This window comes from Merops nubicus, unplaced genomic scaffold (genome assembly GCF_000691845.1).
Source record: "Merops nubicus isolate BGI_N331 unplaced genomic scaffold, ASM69184v1 scaffold10692, whole genome shotgun sequence".
Lineage (NCBI taxonomy): Eukaryota > Metazoa > Chordata > Aves > Coraciiformes > Meropidae > Merops > Merops nubicus.
This window is the reverse complement of record NW_008595746.1, coordinates 22519-32344: the sequence shown is the minus strand read 5'-3', so window position 1 is coordinate 32344 and position 9826 is coordinate 22519. Positions and strand designations below refer to the sequence as shown.

At 42.0% G+C, this 9826-nt stretch overlaps 1 protein-coding gene across 1 annotated transcript; it reads right to left on the bottom strand.

Moving 5' to 3' along the window:
• Nucleotides 1-1312: 1312 nt before the first annotated feature.
• LOC103769003 (chromosome unknown open reading frame, human C14orf180) lies at nucleotides 1313-9202 on the bottom strand. Its single transcript, XM_008936171.1, has 4 exons — nucleotides 9149-9202; nucleotides 6667-6793; nucleotides 4784-4810; nucleotides 1313-1512 (listed from the first exon to the last, which is right to left on the bottom strand). Exons 1-4 carry the CDS (start codon nucleotides 9200-9202, stop codon nucleotides 1313-1315), a joined length of 408 nt encoding a protein of 135 aa, XP_008934419.1.
• Nucleotides 9203-9826: the final 624 nt, after the last annotated feature.

The following is a 9826-nucleotide window of genomic DNA, read 5'->3' as shown; positions in this document are numbered from 1 at the left end:
CAATTAAAAATAAAGCACCATTTTTTCTTTTTAGTGGATTGCAGTGGCAGGGGACTTCGAGACAAGGTCTTGTAAGTATCTCTTCCATTATCTTTGCAGTATTTTCTTTCTTCACCCTTTTTTTTTTTTTAACTTTTTATTTTAGTTTGTCTTCAGCTCTTACAGGTTCTGATGTCAGTCTTATATCAAGTAAACCCCAGCACACAACAGGTATTATTTGACAAGAATCTAAGACCTAAGAAAACTTGTTGTGTTGATGTTGTGGAAATTTAGGAGGAAAACATAGCTGAAGCTCGTAAGCTTGCAGTCGCTCATTCTTCTCTCAGACACACAGAGCACCACTCCACATTTATTGTGTGGTCTTCATTAAAAGGATTCCCTTCAGAGAGGTGCATACTATGGTGGGACAATGGATGGGTAAAGGGGTTTTGCCTCCTATGCCTTCATAAACAGAACACCCTTGAACACCCAGGCACATAAAAGCATATCCTGTGGCTGAACACAAGCACTATCATAAATCTTGTAGCTCAGCTAGTGGGGTTTATGGACTGAACCAAACCCAGAGGATTAAACTACTGATTTGATAATTAGCCTGGGATTCAATGCTGCTATTTATTGTGTTAGGCAAATAAACTGTTCACCATTTAAATGAGTTTTCATGTTCTTTTTCACACCTGGGAATCAAGTGAAACATTGGGAAACAGCTTTTGCCCATGGAGAAAAAAAAAAATACAAGAAGGGAAACAAGAAAGATATTTGCCAGGATTTTACTAATAATCATTTCAGGTGTACAAACATGGCAGCTTGGCAAGCCTTTGGCCACCGGAGCAGTGCTTGTGCAAGAGCTCAGCTTTATTTTAACTTTTGCAGAATAGCTCTTAGGAGACTTGAGGAGAAGGATGGTTTGGTGTTTAAAGCCTTGACCTGAGACCTAGCAGACTTATCCAGAGCTTGCTGCTGCCTGCACTGATCAGTGAATTTCTCTTTCTACTTCTGCTCCTCATAGCAGCAGTTTATAAGCCCTTTTGGGGACAAAATTCAGACACTTGTTTGCTGTTCAGGATGATGGAGCATTAATTTGGTGTGACCTCAAGATACTAGTATGACTTTCCACTAAGGTGAAAAAAAAAAAAAAAAAGAAAAGAAAGGAGAACAAGTGGCTGCTGGGCAGTGCATAAAAGGAGTGTCTTTCTTGCTCTCTGAGGTGGATGCTCACAAGTTCCCTGCATGTGACCAGAGCAGACTGGGAGCTTTGCACTGCTGCATGCTGGTTAGCAGTGCTCTGAGGTGTCTGTCAGGCTGGAGGACTTTGCTACTGCCTCGTAAACCAAGTCCAGCATTTTTGAGCAACGTGTCTTATCCGAAGAAAGAAGAGGACAAGTTGAGACTGAAATTCCTCCAGGACACTGACATCTTGCTTCATGCTGATGTAGTAGAGACTCACAGCAAGGATCAGCACTGCACAAAATGAGAGCCACAGGAGCACAGGCAATCCAGATGATGACCTGTCATCTACCAAACGGTGATGAGGAGAAAAAAGAAAGCAGCATTATTTTAGTGTCATCTTAAACACTTCCCAAATTTGACCCCCTGCTGAGGCCTTTGTCCCATTTTTCTGGGAACAGCAGGGTACACAGGGCTCTGGTTGTGAGTACTTCTGTAGGCATCAGTTAAGTGATAGTGAGTCACACCTCCTGATGGAGGTGAATATAAAAGATCTCATCTAGTGGAACACTTAAAGAGTTTAATTATATACAATAAGAATGGGATTACCATACCTAATGCATGATTGCAAGTTTCCCTCCAGAAATTATTTTTTGTACCTTGATGCTAAATGTTAAGTTAAATGCTAGGAGAATATTAAGCTGCTTCACCTAATTATTTAATGCTCACAAATGTTCCATAAAAAAGAGAAAGAAGATCTAGATTTCTGTTCTTTTTCCTGGTAGCTAAGCTTGTTAGGGGCTCCTGCTAATTACAGTAAGAACTGAAACATATCTCCATTAAAGAAGAGACATATTTAGAAAGCTCTGGCAGATTTAACCTCTCTCTAAGTGCTAGGTGTGCTAATAATACTCGAACATCCTCCACACTTGTTCTTAAGCAGGAGGACACTGTAAACATTTTTCCTGCCTTTAAAATATAGGTCAAGTGTGTTTAAAGTGCTGTAGGTCAGACACAGTAAACGTGGAAATCAGTGGGCTACATTTAGCTCCCCTACATCCATGCCTTAGCTCTAGCACATGTGTATCCATCCATGGGCCTCGGGGATGCAGTTTTATTCAGATCTCGCTGCTCTGTTTGACTGTGTGGCCATTGCACAATTGGTATTATTTTATAAATCACTTTGAATATTAAACATGCAGCATAAAACCAAATTCATGCCTGAATAAAACCCTGTAGTGTGCAGCTATTTTCCTGCCATATGCACATAATCAATAAGGAGATACAAATGTGGTGTGTCTGATTATGGGTAAAGGGCCAACATTAGCTGTAACATATTTAAATTAGCTTCTACTACGAGCCCTGGAATACACACCAGTCAATTAAACTGTCATACAGATGTACAGAGAGGAAGGTAAAAGTCATAAAACCAAGCAAGAAACACATAATAATGTATCAAAAAGTGTATGGGGAAAAGGTAAAATGTTAATAGGGAGTCATTTTATAGCTAACCAGAAACCAAATCAATGTTTCGTAATAGATCTGAGTGAATTATTTGCAGCAAATAATTTACTCATTTGAATTTAGCCCTTTTTTTCTGTTTGTAAATTATCTATGAGCAGATTTCAATTTTTATAAATGTGTTTATTTGGCACTATTCTATGAATGGTTTATATGAAGGTATTTAGCCAGGGAATTAGTGCTTTCTGCTTTTGCAGAGATTTGTGATTCGGAAGTTGGTGTGATCTCCCATACCACATGGTACAGTACTCGACCAGGTGGCCACCTGCCTTTCAAAGCATGGGGCCTGGCTGATGGGCATACCTGGTAACAGGGAAACTTTTCTGCAAAAGCTAAACAGCTTTTCACATCGTCCTTTTTCTTTGAAGTGCTTATAACCTTTTTTCAGTCTTGTGAAAGTTACTTTCCATGTGAAATTTCTGGGTGAAATGCTGAGGTTAAACTCCCAGCCCTGAATGAGGGTTGGAGTATGGATGATGTACACAACCAGGCAAGAAAGACCCCCCTGATTTGTTTTCACACGGTCTGTCCAGCCTTGGGTGGGAACTGGTTAGGAGATCACCACCAGGTGCCCCCATCTCCCACATTCACTTGGAGGCGGGGCAAGAAGCCACCTCTATAAGAGCTAGTTCTGCTTGCAGGGCATGTGTTGTGGTTCTCCTTGTTGAAAAGGTTTTCCTGGGTCTTTACAGCAAGTAGGGATTCCTAGTAATGGTGGGACAAGACTGAGACAGGAAGGGAATGATGAGGCCTTCACCTGGCAGTTACTCTATGATTGGGATCAGACTGATTGCCTGAGGCTTCCTTCCCCCATGGCCTGGTTTTGGAATCGACTTGCTCCCTTCTCTGCTATGTTATGTGTCGTTAGTGAATACATTGGGCTGTTCATTCCTCCAGTGGTGGGCCACCTTGGATCTCTTGCAGATGACCTAAGGCCAGTGGGAGGGATCTGGTTCATGTGTTGCCCATTAATGATAATATCCTTCCTAGCTGGGCAAGCAGTCTGCAGAAGACTGGGTGATCTCAAATACTCACTCAGAGTTTCCTTATATCCTTTCCATTAGGGAGTGGTTTTGGTCCAGGAACCAAAAAAAAAAAAAAAAAAAAAAAAAATGTGGAATAATCCCACCCACAAGATAGTGATGAACTCTGCTTACAACAGCTTCTGCTTATCGCTGCAATAACGTGCTTAAAGTTAAGTTTGTTCCTTTCTAGATTACAAATAGAAAATTAATGCTTAAGTTTGTTAGTAAAATTGCTTTTTGGAACAGCACGCTCAGCCCCAGCCATATGTCCTGCCTAAGACAAAGGGAATTCCTCTGCAAAAAACACTGCACCAGGATACAGGAGATTTTGGTTCAGTTCCTACCTTGGACACACATGTCCACTGTCACTTGAGGGATATTTGGACATTCCTTTTCCATTTTTGGTCATTTCCTTTTCCTTTTGGTCATTTTCCTTTACCATCTGTCTCTTTTGCACAGCTCTGTGGCACTGGGTATGCATACATACATGTATCTATGCATCCCTTTTCCGTTACTGAATTGCATACAGCGGGGGCTGGATGTTGGCCAGGGCCTCCAAAACTGATCACCGTCATAAGAACATCCAGCTACATACATTTGTGTGAGGGTGGCTGGCCTCAAACATATTTGCAAAAAACCAAAAATAACTGACTATTTTTGTTATTTCTACCCTACTGCCAGCATATAAATGAATTGTCTCTTCCCCACGTATGAGAGTCAGCAGGGACAACTCCTGTTTTGCTTGGGGTGCTTTCCCTTCATATCTTAGTGGAAAACCTGTATCTATTCTATTACCATAAAATACATTAATTATATTTAAATTAAAAATAGCTTCAGGGATTTATTTTTTGTTTCCACTCTTTGTCTTACTAGATGTTTTGTCTAAAATACTGCACCAGACCTCAGCAGCACCTTGTGCTTTGTATGCTGAGAAGAAAAAGCAACAACCACTGAGAGTACAAGGTGCTTTGTGTAGGGAGGATATATTTGCACAGTGCCTCCCAGCAGCCACAGAGCAAACTCGGGTTAGTGCTGTGGATGGCTCACAGTTATAATGTGAAACTTCAACTTACCCACTACGTAGTCACAGCAGGAAATGGCTAGAAAACAGAATGAAAATGTTCTTAGATGCCTGGAAAGTCATCCTTGCAGCAGATGAATATGAAAGCAAGCACCAAGTGGTGTCTCTGAAATAGCCTATTGCCTTCGAGATGCTGGGCTGCTTCCTACACTGCTTTTGGCTGTACAGATTTATGTGGGATCTACTCACCCCATGCAAACATGCAGATGTAGGTGCACTTCAGGGAAATGAGAAAAATTTTATTTTGTGGGGGGTTCAGAGAAAGACATTGCTGCTGTCTCAGGGGGGTCAGGAGTCAGCTTTTGCAAAAAAGACCTCCTTAATCCACATCAGTTCTAGAAAGAAAAGGAGACAAACTAGCAGGCTGAGAAAAGAATGAAAGTTAGGAAAGCAAAGTTCACTGTTGGATGCAACTTTCATCCAACAGTATCCTGGAACTACTTCTGTTTGGCAGCTGGGGCCCAGAAAAAATCCAGGATGAAAAGTCTGGAGAATGGAAAAATTTCAGTGGTGCAAACAACCTTCATCTTACCAGCCTGTAATGTTAATAATGTCGTGTAGACAAACATCTAAATCCCAAGCTGCTTGCAACAGAGAATGCTAGTTGTGGGCTGGGAAAAGAGTCAGTCTTCTCTGTGCTTGCAGCTCCCTGAAGCCCAAGCATGGTTGTGCAGAATTCAGAGCCAGTGGGATATGAACCTGGTCCTCTGAGGCTGAACTGACTGCACAATTACCAGTGTTGATGTGGGGGCATGGACTCTGTCAGGGAGCTGAAGGAGGTTATTAGCTCTCATTAAAATTCTGCTCTTGAGCAGTCATATGAGCTTTGAAGAATTTAAAGCTGACTCATTGATTCTTCCTAGCATTTCAGTTTGGATGGGAAGGCCCAGGCTGTGTCAACAACCTTATCAAGAAGCAGCCTTTCCCTCCTGCATTAGGAGACACCACGAACAAAGTACTGAGAAACCACTGAAAGATCTGTTTACAGACATATCAGGAGATGCCAAGCCTTGGGTTTTGAAGCTGAGTAACAGTTCAAACAGGTGACTGACACAGAAATCTTACCATTCTCTAACCTGTGTTTTTACTGACTGACATATCACAACCATACAGTTTTAGTTCCCTACCAGTAAATACAATTTTTCTTAGCTGGGTCATTTCGTGAAAGTCAGAATGAAACAACAGTTCTTATTTGGTTATGAATTGTATATAACATGCAGAAATGCAAACTGGATCCTTGCACCAGACCTCTGCTTAAGGACAATCCCACCTGACCTACCTGCAAGCTGTTATTTTGGCTCTTGGATGGAAGAGTAGAAGTTATGTCAGCTGTACCATTCCTTGAGTGCCCTCACTGGCAGAAATGGTTACATGCTGGCTACTTTTAACCCCAGTGGGCCAGCTAGGCTCAAACCTTTATTGTGGTATCGTGTGGCATGCATGCTGCTCAGAAACAATGAAAGGAGTGGCTCCCTCCCTGCCATTAAATCCTAGTTACCCAGAATGACATAAGCATGTTTAAATTTGGTCTGAGATCCTTTTCTCTGTGTGGAACAATTGTTCTGGGGTAGACCTGCGGCTCAGCCAAGCCCATGGTCTTCAATGATCCCTGGGGGGCTGACTCAGGAGTTCTCTGGGAGAACAGCCCTGAGACTGCTCTAACATGGTGCAGGAGCCTGTTTCTTCCCAGGACAGGCAGGCAAATGGACCAGGTACAATTCTGCAGAGCACAGAGCAAAAATTTCCTGTCCTCTGCCCCATGCTGATCTCAAAATCTCAAATAATGTTATCAGAGGGGGAAGCTGATGCGGACAAACAGGGTGGATGCTAAAAGCTAGAAAGGTCATGCCAAAAGGTTTAACAGCTTGAGCATACCATACTCAATGACTTCTTCTGGCTCACGAAATCGAACCCTTCTCTCTGATTTCCGCCTTTCCCCCACAGCTTGGTCCACAGGCGGCCTTTTCCTCAGTATTGAAGGAGGATAGCTACTGTCATCTGTCTGAAGAGTTGATCAAAACATGAAACGTAAAACACATGGCCATTCAAACTGGAGTCATGCATCTGAGTAAAGCTTTGAAGTTTTGTACCTATGTTGCCTTGTCCCTCAAAGGACATGATATGAAACACATCTGTTTTAACATTTATAGTCAGACCACTGTAATATTTATAGCAAGACAATATGGATATTCCTTCATTGTCATAGATCTTCAGTACTTTAAAGCTGTCTTCTGAGGAAAAAGGTTGGTTAAAGTAATGGACAGAAAAGAGTTCAGAAAGGATTTCTCTAAACTGGAGTGAACAGTTACTGAAGGTGGCTGCTCAACAGCCTTGTGGTAGATGGACATAAATGTGATGTGAAATAAATGAACCATATCATTGGGAGCACCTTGGAAATGTTCTTCTGAGCTAAGCAGCTCCACTCTGAATGCAGTATTGCCATTTCATGCAGCAGTCTTGGTTTTGGACACTATCCTGGTGGGAATTTGTTTGTACTTTGATATCACAATTATGTTGTTGCTCTGGTTTTTGCTTGGAAGACACTTGGTCTTTGATAACAGAATCAGATTGCTGTGGATTCTGCCAGATGACAAGAAACAGAGCTGCAATAACAGTACTAAGTCCCTCTTCTGGGTAGGAATGTTCCCACAGTCAACTCCCTAAAATGGACCCAAAGCATCTCAGTTCAGAGACACCCACTGTCCTCTGGAATTGGAGAGCAGATGGCAAGTTTCCTACTTTTCAAAAACCTAAGTGAGTGGCAGAGATTCTATAAATTTTCTTTGAACTTTAAGATTGAAGTAATCTTTTCTACCCTTTTCTGCCCCTTCTCTCTGTTCTTCTGCTAGGTAAGGAGTATTATTTCTTAGATAGTTTGTTTGCACCTTCTGGTCACTGTCCCTGCTCCTTTTTTTTCCCCCTTGTGAGTCATTTCCTCACTCAATGATTGCACACCCCTTCCTCCATGTTTTTGTTCTTGCTTTAATCTTTCTACTTCTCAGTGCCTGCGTCTTTTTTCCCATTTTTAGACTCAAATACCCTTGCCCTACACCTTTGGATGCTCACCATTTCACACACCCACTCTTTGGGCAGCAGAAGCAAAATTAAGTCCCAACCAAAGTCTGGAGGTGTCAGACCCAAGAAGGAGAGGATAAGTAGGTTTCCCTATGCATCACACTTCGGATAATCACAGAAAGGCACATAACATCACCAGCAGGATCTGCCATGGAGTGAGGAATGTCTTCAGCTTTGATGCCTTCCCCTGAGGGATTTATAAACTAAATTTCATCTTAATTTATCACTGATAAGGATGTGGTTTTTTTTTTTTTTTTTTTTTTATCTTGGGGTTATATAAACATTCATACCACCTCTGTCTCAGGACCAAGGAGAGTGTGTATTGGACCTCTGTGTCTTTCATTCAGCAGCTCAGAAGCTGGAAGATTTATCCAGGGTATGGGAAACCTGTATTTAACTTATTCTTTCTAAGTCCAAAGGAATATGAACCCACATCTCTTATATGCACACTGTCATCATCATAGCTGTGGTGCACACGTGGGAGCAAGGAATCTCAGTCTCTACCACTGAAGCTATCTTGTTTGGTCTCAAATAATTAAATATTCATTAAGCTCAAGAAAGAAAGAATGAAAGAATGACTTTACACTGGTGTTTGGGGGCTCCCTTGGGGGTGGTAGAAGTCTGCTCCTGTCCTTACTCCAATGAATACTTAATATAAAATACTTAAATATTCATTGGAGCGGTCACTGGTAGCAGGGTCTCTCATCTACCAGGTGAGTACCCTCATCACTCTGCTATAGCCACACACACATGCACGCTTTTTGGCATAGTGAATATTTAATTGTTCTGTGTAAAATGAAACAGGTTTAGGGAGACACAGCCCTGCTCACACTAGCAGTGGTTATAGCTTAGCTAGAAGAGCTCCTCCCATAGCACAAACAAGGAAACCGAAGCTTCTATTTGAAGAGATTTAAAACCCAACGTGTGGCTTTTGTCCATGTGAGCTTTTTCAAGCACTTAACAGCAACATCACACCAGAAGAGAAAAACATTAAACGACTAGCTAGTTGGGTAGCACCTAGCCAAGGAATACCTTTAAAAGGAAGTGGTGTTTACAATATTTACTAGACTTTAATAACTTATTGAAATCAAAGCTACATACTATCAAAAGAAATGATGCGTTCTCCCCTCAGACAGCAACCTGTTGTTAATATACTATCCCAAAAGCTGGAAACCTACCAAAGTGCTAGTTGGGAAGCTATATGCCCTTAAAGAGAACCCATTTCTGAAAAGCTCCAGGCTTTGGACACAAGGACTCTATCGCCCGTCGAGAGGTTACTTACCGGCAGCTCCTCAGCACTAGGATCAGAAGGTGGGAGTGGACATATTTGGGACATGTACTCTGGATGCCAACATGAAGCCTCCCACACAAAGCTTTGGTTAGAAAGCCAGTTGTTCAAGAAAATGAGAAGGACCAGGGGAAAGTGTCTGGAGATTCCTGTGCAGCGAGGACTGAGCAGGCAGTGCCACCCAGCAGACGGGAGCAGCAGCAAATGACAGAGGAGTGGAAAGAAGTGTTTCCGCCCTTCACACCAGTGTTGGCTTGGGAAGGATGACGTTGCTTGAAATGTACTCAGTAGCCAAAAATAGCACACAGTGATAATACTGATTGTGCAGCTGGAAAGCAGGGCTTTCCTGGCAACTGGAAAGGGTCTGAATGAAGCAAATCACAGGTAAACACCCACATGCTTATGTGTGTAAACAGGAACCTGATGCTGTTCTTTTTATAATGATTGCTGCATTTTCATCATCATGTTGATCTGCTTTCCAGAAGCTTTTCCCAATCTCAGAAATCTTGCAAGTGGGATTCCTTTTAATTCTTCTCCCATTCCTAATATGTGGGTAATGCCATCAGGAAATGATATAGCTGTAGTGGTATCACATACATCTCCCCCCCCCCAGTGCAGTTATGGCCTCACTTTATATGTTTTACAAATTATATGTATTATTGTAGTAATAAA